The 12,280-nt window shown below is 45.7% G+C and overlaps 1 protein-coding gene across 11 annotated transcripts in view; it reads right to left on the bottom strand.

Annotated features, from left to right (window-relative positions):
• Positions 1 to 12,280, bottom strand: part of RAPGEF4 (Rap guanine nucleotide exchange factor 4) — a 328,969-nt gene that overhangs the window by 24,815 nt on the left and 291,874 nt on the right. For all 11 annotated transcript variants that reach the window (XM_069577204.1, XM_069577197.1, XM_069577198.1 and 8 more), the window contains 6 exons: positions 11,601 to 11,631; positions 11,305 to 11,383; positions 9,717 to 9,863; positions 7,582 to 7,679; positions 1,287 to 1,412; positions 707 to 885 (listed from right to left, as the gene is read on the bottom strand). In XM_069577204.1, coding sequence (XP_069433305.1) covers positions 707 to 885; positions 1,287 to 1,412; positions 7,582 to 7,679; positions 9,717 to 9,863; positions 11,305 to 11,383; positions 11,601 to 11,631 — 660 coding nt within the window. The remainder of the gene's footprint in view (positions 1 to 706; positions 886 to 1,286; positions 1,413 to 7,581; positions 7,680 to 9,716; positions 9,864 to 11,304; positions 11,384 to 11,600; positions 11,632 to 12,280) is intronic.

The raw sequence follows: 12,280 nt of genomic DNA on the forward strand, positions 1-12,280 counted from the left end.
ATATTTATAAGACGCTTGCTTTTTCTGATGTTTATGGAGATGATTTTCATGGGCCAGGTTAGCTCGTCTTTATGCATTTTATGGATTTTATCCCGGCTGAGTTGGAAGCACGGTTTTACACGCATGTTCCCACTGCCCTCTACTGGCAAGAACGTGTCAAGTTAGACCTCGACTCGCCCAGCCTTTAAAACAGAACTTTTGCAGCAGAACTTTGCTGACAGAGCCTTGAAACTGAAGGAGGCACGCAGTTTCAGTAGTTCAGAGCAAAAAGAGGTCATGATTTTAACCTGAGCATCAGCCCTGTAGGATGTTAATTTATATACTGGTGTCAATATTACAAAAGCTAGACAAAGCACAGTTCTCACAAGAGTTCAGTAATTCTTAAGTCCCTGTGGTTGGTGTGTTAGTTGCTCAGTCGTGTCCCCAGACTCTTTGTGACCCCATGGACTGTAGCCCACCAGACTCCTCTGTCCATGGAATTCTCTAGGTGAGAATACTGGAGTGGGTTGCCATTTCCTTCCCCAAGGGATCTTCCTGACCCAGGGATCAAACCTGGCTCTCCTGCATTGCAGACATATTCTTTACCATCTGAGTCACCTGATGCATAAACAGATTTAATATCTCACTTTGCTTTTTAAGGTGTAATCTAAGGGGACAAAATGAAGCCACAGCTCAAATGTTTTTCCCTCCCCGAGTGAATACTTACTGGGCTGCGATCTTAATAAATTTTTTTAAGAGCTGAACACGCTTGCTAGGCTGAGAACAAAGGCAAATCTCAGTGACAACCCAAAACTGAATTTCATTAAACCTCCTCAGGAACAAATCCAAGTTTGCTGTGGTCTTTTTAAAATGATGCCTTCCAAATGTGTGATAGATTAGCTCCAGCTAGAAGAAAGGAGAACAGTGTCACATCTTTGTTTTTAAGTCAAAACACCAGCTTGCTCCTCCATTTGACATGGCAAATTGACACTGGTCAGCAAACATGAACACAATCACTGACTGGGATTCAACGTGAACTTCAATTTGAAGACCTCAAGGGCTCAGTGAGGCCTGTCGAATACTGGAACTATAAACTAGGTGCTATTGGCTTAATATACTCAGGAAGACAGAGCTTGTTGCAAATCGTAAAGATTTTTCTTTACTCTCAAAGGCGTCATAACAGGCTTTATTAATATACTTAATATTTTGCAAAAAAAACAACCTCTCACATGGCTTTAACATTGCAGCATGTATTCACATTTGCAGGCAACACCCAGAACTGCCATGCTCTCAATGGAGCACCTTACCTCATGCACACAGTTGAAGAGCTCCCAATCATAAATTGTCATCTGGTAGGCCAAATCTTTGGAGCTCATCAGTTCGAAAGTTCCCATTGTTCCAACGGTTGGGCCCTCCTGTTCTGGCAAGGGAGTCTATGAATAATAATATGAAAATATATCAGAATCTCAAAACAGACAAGCTGAATGCTGTTAGGACTTGGAGGGGAGAGGATTCTGAAGATGCTTTAAGGAATACCTTGAAACTTTGATTTTACCCAGAGGAGAAAAAAAGCCTTTGCTCTTAATGCTCACTTGCCTCCATGCGTTTTTATAGTAACCATTATCACTCTAATCAATTCCACTGACTGAAAAACATGGACCATGGCAAATAAGATTCAGTGACAACTGACCTGTGGAGGTTCTCTTCTGCGTGGGCCTGGGAGCTCCCTGGAAATAGTTCCTTTTCCCTGGCAAACATGCAAGAAGTTCTGTTTCCCACTGAGGCTGTTCCAAAGCAGGTACTAGCATCGTGGTTTGGGTGTTTAGCTACTTACTATGGCAGGGGTTGGTTCAGTGGCAGAGCTGCTGTATCTCCACCTCTCACAATACACCACCTGGGACTACTAGGTGAAAGAAGGCTCTGTGACTGCATGGGATTATGTGTGATGTTCAGTTCCTCCACTTTCTGAGAGACGTAGAGCTAGCAATGATAGTCACATGGTCATGGTGTGTGGACCTAGGCATCAGAACACTAAATTCTGCTACTTTCTGGAAGACCCTTGGTCAAAATTTTCCATCCAATTTATATACTTCATTTTTACTTTATGAGAAATGAGTTAGGGTGCTTTTCCTTAATAAAATGAATGATTTGCATATACTAGAAGCTTTACTTATATTCATACCCGTTGATCTACAATAACAGTTTAAAGTTCTAAAAGTCACGTGAATTAAAAGATAGTTTCCCCAGCATGACACAAAACGTATTTGGATATCCAGTATTTAGGTTGGAAGTACTAATATTGTTCACACTCTATTATCATTCATCATTGTCATCATCACCCATAAGCTTGACATTCTCTAAGTGCCTGCTGCTTTCTGGGCATTTGAAAGTTTGCAGTTGAACAGAGGAATCAGCTCTGACCTGTGAATACAGCACTGCGTGTCAATAAAGAGTCAGCTGTTGGCATTTGTTTGCGTGTATGTATAAGGGGACAGACAGAAGCATCAACAAACACCTGATTCCCAGATATATGGAAAAACAGGTGAGGAAACATGAATGGGCTTTTGAGAGGTAGTGGGCATTTGGAATGAATATGTAGCCTTAAGAGGGTCTTAGAAAAAGAAGCTGGGCTTTAAAAGATGAAACTGGGCAGGTTTAGAAGGGCAAAGTTTTCCCTGAGTATCCGGGATGGTGGGTCGTAGGTTGGAGGAAGGCAGCAGAGGCATGAAGGTGGGGATGTGACTTGCTTGGCAGGACCAGAGAGTTCAGGGGAACAGAATGGACCATGTTAGCAAGCCTTGGAGTGCTCCCTAGGAATTAGGGTTTTGTAATAGAGCAGGTTAGTGCCCGTTTCAGAGAGCAGCAGATCCTGAATGTAAACCCCACTCTAGTTACATAGACTTGGATGATCCCCTAATCTGCTGACTGTTTTTAGCTCTTATGAGTTGGGGACCCACTCACCTAGTACCTAGATACCACTCTAATGGCAGAAAGTGAAGAGGAACTAAAGAGTCTCTTGATGAGGGTAAAAGAGGAGAGTGAAAAAGCTGGCTTAAAACTCAACATTCAAAAAACTAGATCATGAAAAAAAAAAAAACTAGATCATGGCATCCGGTCCCATCACTTCATGGGAAACAGATGGGGAAAGAGTAGGAACAGTGACAGGTTTTACTTTCTTGGGCTCCAAAATCACTGTGGATGGTCGGCGACTACAGTCATAAAACTAAAAGATGCTTACTACTTGGAAGAAAAGCTATGACAAACCTAGACAAAAGCAGAGTCATCACTTTTTCTGACAAAGGTCCATTTAGTTAAAGCTATGGTTTTTCCAGTAGTCATGTATGGATGTGAGAGCTGGACCAGAAAGAAGGTTGAGCACCAAAGAGTTGGTGCTGGAGCTTTTAAACTGTGGTGCTGGAGAAGACTCCTGAGGGTCCCCTGGGTAGCAAGGAAATCAACCCTGAATATTCATTGTAAGGATTAATGCTGAAGCTAAAGTGTCAATACCGTGGCCATCTAATGCTAAGAGCTAACTCATTGGAAAAGACCCTGATCTGGGAAAGATTGAGGGCAGGAGGAGAGAGGGGACAATGGAAGATGAGATGGTTGAATGTACCACTGACTCAATGGACATGAGTCTGAGCAAACTCCAGATGATAGTGAAGGACAGGGAGGCCTGGCGTGCTGCAGTCCATGGGGCCGTTAAGAGTCAGACATGACTTAGTGACTTCACCACCACCACCACCTAGTACCTAGGCTTGTTAAGAGAACAGGATGGGAATAATTTAAGTGTGGCATGTGAGCAAGCGCCCAGCACAGAGGGGGCCCCCGCCTTCCCAGCTGTGCTGCACCAATGCAGAGGCAAGGAAGAGTGAGGAGCGCAGCACCTGTGTGCACGAGCCAAACACTGTCGTTGCTGATTCACTCTAGGGCCGGAAGAGCAGGGCACAGAACATGGAAGGAGAATCATTATTCCAAAGGTTTGAAGCTTAGGGGACTGACTTGAAGCTAATGGGCAAGTAGTTTATGGAAACAAGCAGTATGGTTTCAAGCAGGTTAGGTCCCAGGTAGGAATGTCAGGAAGCTCTTACATGCTCAGCAGGGGGACTGTCTCAGGCTCTGGCTGACTGTCCACATCCTGCCTTCCCTCTTGCCTGTTTGCTCTGCTGTGGACCTGTCCTCTATTCCTTAGGTTTGCTCTTTCCTCTGTCTGAGTCCTCATTTCTTTCCCTTGAGGTCTTATGGCTTTCACAGAGGGGATAAATTAGCCCAACTACAGGGAAGATGGCTGAGCGCCAAAGAATTGATGCCTTCAGACTGTGGTGCTGGAGAAGATTCTTGAGAGTCCCTTGGACTGCAAGGAGATCAAACCAGTCAATCCTAAAGGAAATCAATCCTGAATATTCATTGGAAGGACTGGTGCTGAAGTTCCAATACTTTGGCCACCTGATTCGAAGAACTGACTTAATTGGAAAAGACTCTAATGCTGGGAAAGATTGAAGGCAGGAGGAGAAGGGGGTGACAGAGAATGAGATGGTTGGACGGCAGGACCAACTCAATGGACATGAATTTGAGCAAACTCTGGGAGATGGTGAAGGACAGGGAAGCCTGGTGTGCTGCAGTCCATGGGGTTGCAAAGATTCGGACACAACTGAGCGACTGAACAACAACAGGGAAGGTACCATAGAATATTTTCAGTCATGGATGCTAGAACATCATCCTGAATCCCTTTTGAGAGAAACAGAAACCCCGGTTGAATCTCTACTTTTTATGAGTGAACAGGGCTCACCAAGCAAAGGGCAGGCTGACTGCTTCCCTCCGTGAGCCACCAGGGAGGCAATCTGAGCAGTACAGAGGGTTCCTCCATCTGAAGGGGGAATTACATGCTGGCCCCATAGGAAGCAGATTCCTGGACCATTTTCTTCTAGATATCCCTGTGGAAATTTCCTACAGATGAAGCACAGAAGAACCTATGTAGGGTCTGCATTACACAGACAGATCTGAAAAGTGCCCACACAGAGGCAAAGAACTCCTATAGACTTGACTTTGCTCTTTTTCCAAGCTGATTTCTCTGTTAAGCTTGGATGGGACGATTAGGAGAATAGCACTCTTATGCTCCCATTGTCCTGATGAGGAAACGAAGACATTAAAAGGAAGTGCTGATTGTCAGTGACAGATGGCTTAAAGCAAGCTGCCACCCCAGCGTCCTCTGTCCCCGGGCTCCCACACGCTGTACCCGGCTCCGCGATGACATCTGTCTCACCGGATGCCACCACACTCTGGTGTCCCACACTACACTATGAGCTCCCTGGGCTGCAAGGACCATGATGGATCTATTTTCAAGACCATGTTAGAGCCAGAATCATCCACCACACCTGGAATGATATAGGTTAGGCCCCAAAGAAAAACCTAAGGAGCTAGTGAATGGATAAAAGTAGAAGCAAATTACAGTACAATGGGGTTTTATTGTAGTTGCTCTGTACTAACATTTATGCTTAAAATGTCAAGAAAGGAAAGCTCTAGAATCTGAGCCCTTAAGCGACTAGGACGAACTGCTGGCACTACCAGTTCTAGACAGCACTTCGGCACTATGGCTCATTCTGTTCCAGGCTGGTTGCGTTAGTTTCATGTCCCAATTTGACCATGATTATTGTAAGGACAGAGGCTCTGGGACACTGGTGCAGTGTCACGCAGATGCTGGCACTTCATATTAAGTATGTGTTGATGGATCAAAGGTCTGGCCCACATTCTGTACTGCAGTCATTCTGTGTAGGACTCTTCCTGGATGGACTGTCCTTAAATCTTTAGGAAGCTGGAAAAAGAGCTTCATGCCTACAGCTTTGTGACCACTCCTTAGAAATGATGACATAACCGGCAGGCCAGTGAGTGGCAGAGCACCAGCAGGGAAGAAGTCAAGCATGTTCACGTCCAGATACTTGCTGCAAAGTAAGCTCCTTGCAATTACACATGACTTAAAATGGAAGACTAGGAAGGACTGAGAGCTTGTAAGGCTGCAGGACTGTGTGCAAATAAACAGAGGCTTAAAAAGTTAGTATCTTCCCCACAGCGAGCTGGAGATGGTCCACATTCTGCATCTGTACACCATGTCATCAGACACTGCGGCCAAGAACCAGCTGGCAGGAGAGGCCCAAGCCCCGAGTGGCAAATGCATCACACAGCACCTTCAGCAGCTCTGCAACTAAACTGGCTTTTGCTGGTTTTTGCTGCCAGGAGAGGGTAGTATGACTCATTCATGCCATTTCCCTCCCCAGTCTCTCAATACTGGGATGTGTTTATTTTCAGAAAGCAGTGGATATAGATAATGAAAAATCCATGAAAAGGACTGTGAACAGACTCAGATCAGACAGTGCTGGTGGGTGAGGGAGGTCAGGAGAACTCATGCCCCCTTTGCAAAGTTCCTCTCCAGGTGAATTCAAGAAGTCACAAAATCTGCTTAACCTGTGCAGCTGCACAAACTAGCTCTCCCCAGGTCAGAAGGTCAGAATCACAATGAGGCTAAGCAAGTTCTAGAAAGTCCAAGGAGGGGAATCTTGATTTACCTACAATATCTGATCTGATTAAACTGAACGTATTCATGCATCACACATGTAGTTAAATTCTCCCCCCTAAAATGCAATCCAGCTTCTTTGGTGGCTCAGTGGTAAAGAACCCATCTGCCAGTGCAGGAGTCGCAGGTTCGATCCCTGGGTTGGGAAGACCCCCAGAGAAGGAAATGGCAACCCACTCCAATATCCTTGCCTGGGAAATCCCATGGACAGAGGATCCTGGCAGGTCCATAGGGTCACAAGAGAGTCAGACATGACTTGGAAACTAACCAACAACAAAATGCAACACGCCATCGTGCTTGTGTCCCACTTTTCTTAGTGAAGAAGCCCTGCGTGTCTAACAGATGGAAAAGGATAGTCCCCTGAGCTGGCCCCACAGGCTCTCGAAGATACTCCAGTAGCTACTCATTTCCATGCCTGACTATTGAAGGAGAAACAGAAATGAACCCCACCAGAGCATAAAGGCGAGAGGGCCACACTCGTTAACACAGTTGATTAAGCCTTTGCTCAGAGAGCTGTGTGGGGCTGTGAACAGAGTTTTGGAGACTTAGGGAAGACAGCTGGCCTCTGATAGTTCCCACACAAGATGGAGAGAGCCCTTTCAGGGAATGGCATTTTCCCTGGACCATAGAGTGGCTCTGTCATAATGCATTTCTATATCCCCCTAAGGGGCAGGATAAATCGCAATGTCTTGCCTTAAAAAAATTATTCTATCCTGGTTTCTAAGTGTTCCTGTTTTTTAATATCAATATTTACATTGGGGACGTTTCAAGGAGGTGAATTACTACAAAGAGTTCTGAAAGCTGAATTATGCCCCAATCATAGGGCAACTTGGTGAATTTCCACAAAGGAAAATCTAAAGCTCAGAGCGTCTCAAATGAACACCTGAGGCTTACCTAATAGACCGGAGAAAAGAAAAAGACAAGTAGCATTCAAGAATTTTTTTAGCAACTGAGTTCAATGTGACTGCAAAATTGAGCTCCAGACAAGTTTTTCTGATTGCAGACGCTGCTCCAAGGCGGCCATCCACACCTACCAGTGAATCGAATTGCTCTCGCGGGCAAGCAAACAGACGTCCATTAATGGTGAGCGTTGTAAATACTGAAACATCATTAGGTTTGAGCACCACCTTTTCTGTGAACATAAAAAGCATGAGATTGCCTATTAAATGCATCTGAGATTTGCTGTACTGCCCTAATCACACCAACAAATTGCCAGCTTGGTGAATTACTGGAACGTGCATAGTGACTGCACAAAACACTGTACTGAAGGGATCCACTGAATGAAAAAGACACAGCAATCACGCAGGCACACAACACTCAGGATGCCATCAGAAATGACCCCAAAACAGGGATGGAAATGCCCGAGGGTCCATTTACCCAGCTCTGCATACAAAAACCGCACCTGCTACTTGTCTAAAAAACAAGTTCTGCTTCTAGATGGTAATTAACGCCCAGCCCTTTGGAGATGACAGTATCACTTTTAGAAAACTTAGGGGGTTTTCTGAGATCCCACATGACTTTTGATGTAAAATTTATCACTATTTTTTTTCACTCATTCCCTAATTTGGAGGACAACTGCATTATTAGATGAAGTCTCTTATATTTAAAATAGCTCATACAAAAGATATTTATTTAGCATTTACTATATGCTGGACACTGAGGATACAGAAGGGAATGATAACCAAAAAAAAAAAAAGTCCCCAAAGAGCTTAGATCAGAGTGAGGGATGCAGACAGTGGCAAAGCATCAGAGAGGAAGCAGTGAGGAGGAGACAACAGTAAAGCAGGGAGGGAGGCTGGGAAGGATGGATAAGGGGGAATCAGAGACAGGAAGGAGGGGGCCCTCGATGAGACCACGACAGGAAAACCTGAAGGCTGTGCAGGAGGCACCGGGAGAACTATGCGAGAGGGTGCCAGAGCGCTCATGGTGGACAGACAGACGACCTGGGTCGTGTGCACCAGGAACAGAAATGGAGGCGGACATTTTGGGAAGCCAAGATATATTTTAAAATTCTGCCTCAGTGGAATAATTTGCCTTTAAATGCGGCAGAAATGGCCTCCCTCGGATCCTGAAGGATCCTCCAGTGAGTATCAAATCATTGCTGGACAAGCAAGCCTCCCACAGCCTCTCACGGCAACGCGTGCAGACCCTTCTTGTCACCTGGACAGTGACTGTTTATTTACTGTCTCCCTCCTCGCCAGCCTCTGAGCCACTTGGAGGCACAGGCTCTGCATACACCTCCCCTCCTGTCACAGCCACACGTAGTGGCCAGTAAATACATGATGGATGAAAGCAGGCAGTCGTCAGGTAATCCTGTGGGGGAGAACACTCCTCACTTTGTCAGTGAGCTGAGTTCCTGCCCTTTCTACTGGGAAAGGAGGGAGACATCATCAGCCGAAAAGAACCAGCCTGTGACCACCTTTAACTTCAGACTCATGAAAACCTATAGCCTTTAGCTGGAAAAGCCAGGTGTCCTCTTAGGGCCCACATGTCTCAGAGCTCCAAGGCCTTGAACTTCTTTTTTGTCTTAATTGAAGCATATTTGATTTACAGTGTAGTGTTATTTTGGGGCTTCCTTTGTAGCTCAGATAGTAAAGAATCTGCCTGCAATGCGGGAGACCAGGGTTTGATCCCTGGGTCAGGAAGATTCCCCTGGAGAAGGGAATGGCAACCCACTCCAGTATTCTTGCCTGGGAAATCCCATGGACAGAGAAGCCTGGTGGGCTACAGCCCATGGGGTTGCAAAGAGTCAGACATGAATGAACAACTAAGCATGTTGTGTTATTTCAGGTATATAGCAAAGTAATTCAGTTATACGTATATATGTATTTCTACAGACACACACACATATATTTTTTCAATTCTTTCCTATTATAGGTTATTACAGCATTAAGCTTTTCTGTTTAGGGTTTATAGGAAAACTCCAGGCTGACATCCACACCAGAGACCTCATTCCAGCTGCCTCTTCATCTCTTTCTGCTTCAGAGTAGGCACCTACTGGATAGAGGATATTAAGACACTAGCCCAGCCCACTTCTAACCACCTTCATTTCTGTTATTTGGGGGAGCACACACAGCACTTGTCTCTTTGGATTAGCTTCAAAGGGCCCCACTAACTGCCTGCCAGGGTTCTGTTTGATGGCACAGTCCCCTCTACAGAAGGCTCTTACCTCCCCCAGAACTCATCTTGACGATGATCAGGCCTTCCCCGGAGCCCAGTTTGTCGGCAACTGCGCTGAGGACTTCCTTCACCGAGGCGGCCACTGGTACCCGGATGGTTGTGTAGGTGTGGTCCAAGCAATAGACTTTAAACAGAACTATTGGGAAGACAGCAACCATAAGATAAATTGGTCTCGGGAGTTCTTAAAAAAAACCCATAAGCTATGCAAAATGTTTGGATGTATCCTCCAAAATTTGCATTGCCTTGCCATTCTTATGACTGTATTTATTTGTGCTCATGGATGCCTACACTTGTCCTCTTCTAAAAATTACCTTAGCGTTGGTCTAAGAACAGTTTCATGACTGCCAATCCCAGTTACAAAAACCACAACAGATAGTTTTGAAAAACCCACACACAGGTCATGAGAAAAGAATGAGAGGCATGTTTAGGCACGTTTTCAGGGTCTGCCCTTGGCTGTGAGTGTTTCTTTTTCACAATACAGGAGTGTTGTGTGGTAGGCAGATCACTAGATTCCCACCGCCTAGTTCAGTGGTGGCGAGTCAGCATTAACACTCTTGCAGACAGGAATGCTTCTGCCTGGGGTCATGAACATTTGCTAAGATTCCTGCTCACCTGTCCACTGGTGTGTGTACTCTGAGGCCTGGGCACACGGCTTGGGTGGTGTTCAGTTCAGTAGATCTGCATGTGGTATCCACACGTTCAGCTCTGAACACACAAGTCCTGGAAGTGATTCCACCTCCTGGAATTCTAGAGTTTGGGGCACCCCTAAATTACAACATTCGTCTGTGGCTGAAGATGAAAATTTCAGCATGATCATTTTATTTTGGCTGTGACTCTTCGAAGAAATCTTAACCAAGCAAACAATAGCAGCTGGCATCTGGGCCTCCCTGATGGGCACTAACAAGGTAGTGGTCAGGGCCGGGGGCACTCTTCCTGGGTGGGAGCCCTGCTCGGCAGGTGAGCAGCTGACCCTGGTGCTCCACCTCTGAGCTGCTAAATCACTTCAGTCGTGTCCGACTCTGTGCGACCCCATAGACGGCCTCCTACCAGGCTCCTCTGTCCCTGGGATTCTCCACGCAAGAACACTGGAGTGGGTTGCCATTTCCTTCTCCAGTGCATGAAAGTGAAAAATGAAAGTGAAGTCGCTCAGTCGTGTCTGACTCCTAGCAACCCCATGGACTGCAGCCCACCAGGCCCCTCCGTCCATGGGATTTTCCAGGCAAGAGTGCTGGAGTGGGGTGCCATTGCCTTCTCTGCCACCTCTGAGAGGCATCTGCAAAACACCAACCACCCTCCAGCCACCTTGACAACTGGCCCCTGAGATAATCTTTCTCTCCTTCAAGGAAAGGTGGCAGTGGGGTAGAGGCAGAATCAGAGAAGTGTGGACAAGCACCTTGGCTCCAGGTACCAAGTTCAAGGACAAAAATAATTGGAATGCCAAAGGCACCTCCAAGCAAACCATCTGGAGTGCACAGAGAGCCAAGAAAAGCTATTCTGGGGGCCCAAGGGGTGATGCCCAGAGGGAAGATTTCATTCTGACTTTAAATAATCTACACATGCTGGAAAAGAAATCTCACCTTCATCAGAGCCACGGATAGGCTGGCGCTTCTGGGCTCTCTCATCGCCTGTGTTGAACTGTTGTAAAAGAACTTTGTGCTGTAAAAATAATAACAGTAGTAGCTGCCATAAGGGGAGGATGACAGATGAATGTCTGCAACTCAGAGGACACATGTCTGAGAAGCAGAGTCAAGAAATAAAGAAAACATATTTTGTATTTACAGAGACATCACTGTCACATATTGTGATGTTTTATGTCTGGAGAACTGTCAGTCTACAGGGCACAATTAGAGAATCCTGATCCATTGCCACTGACCTTCTTTTGTGGAGCCTTTGCATCTTCTGAACTACGAGAAACAGAGAAAGCACATTATTTAATACTGTTGGTACTATTAAATTGCTTCATTTGTATATAACTTTAATCTTGTGTTAGAAATGAAATCACAGCATCCCTTCAGGAGGCAATATGAGGCTCCTTATTTTAATACCAAGAGGCCAAAGCACAGAGAGGACAGCTAAGAGATCAGCTTTTGTCCCAGGCAGATCCCTGGTCTAAGTGAGGCTAAAAGCTGGGATTGCTCACTCTCAAAGTCTATCTAGTTAGCCAGTATTTAATCAGTGGCTCAAAGGACAGCATGTGCAAACCCGTGTTTCCACTTAGAGGACACAAGTATTCACCATTAACAGCTTTGGCAGCATAACGTGAATTTCCCAGGTAAGTAATTCTCTTCAAACTTTGCTTAAATGCCACTGACCACTGTGGTGTTGGATTCCCTGCCTTGAACCAAAGGGACCCAGGTTTATTGAGTCAGATGTCCAAGGAGGATCTCTGGCTCCCCAGGCTTTCTCTGGGCAGCTGTCCGGTGTAGAAGGCAGCTGAGCAGAATTTCCACCCTTGTGTTCACCTGGCCTGACTGCACCCCCTCGCCTGAGGCCCACACCACTCAAATCAGCTTTCACCCTTTGTGGGGACAAAGGACTTTTTGGATGATGATG

Source organism: Ovis canadensis, chromosome 2 (genome assembly GCF_042477335.2).
Source record: "Ovis canadensis isolate MfBH-ARS-UI-01 breed Bighorn chromosome 2, ARS-UI_OviCan_v2, whole genome shotgun sequence".
NCBI classification, from domain to species: domain Eukaryota; kingdom Metazoa; phylum Chordata; class Mammalia; order Artiodactyla; family Bovidae; genus Ovis; species Ovis canadensis.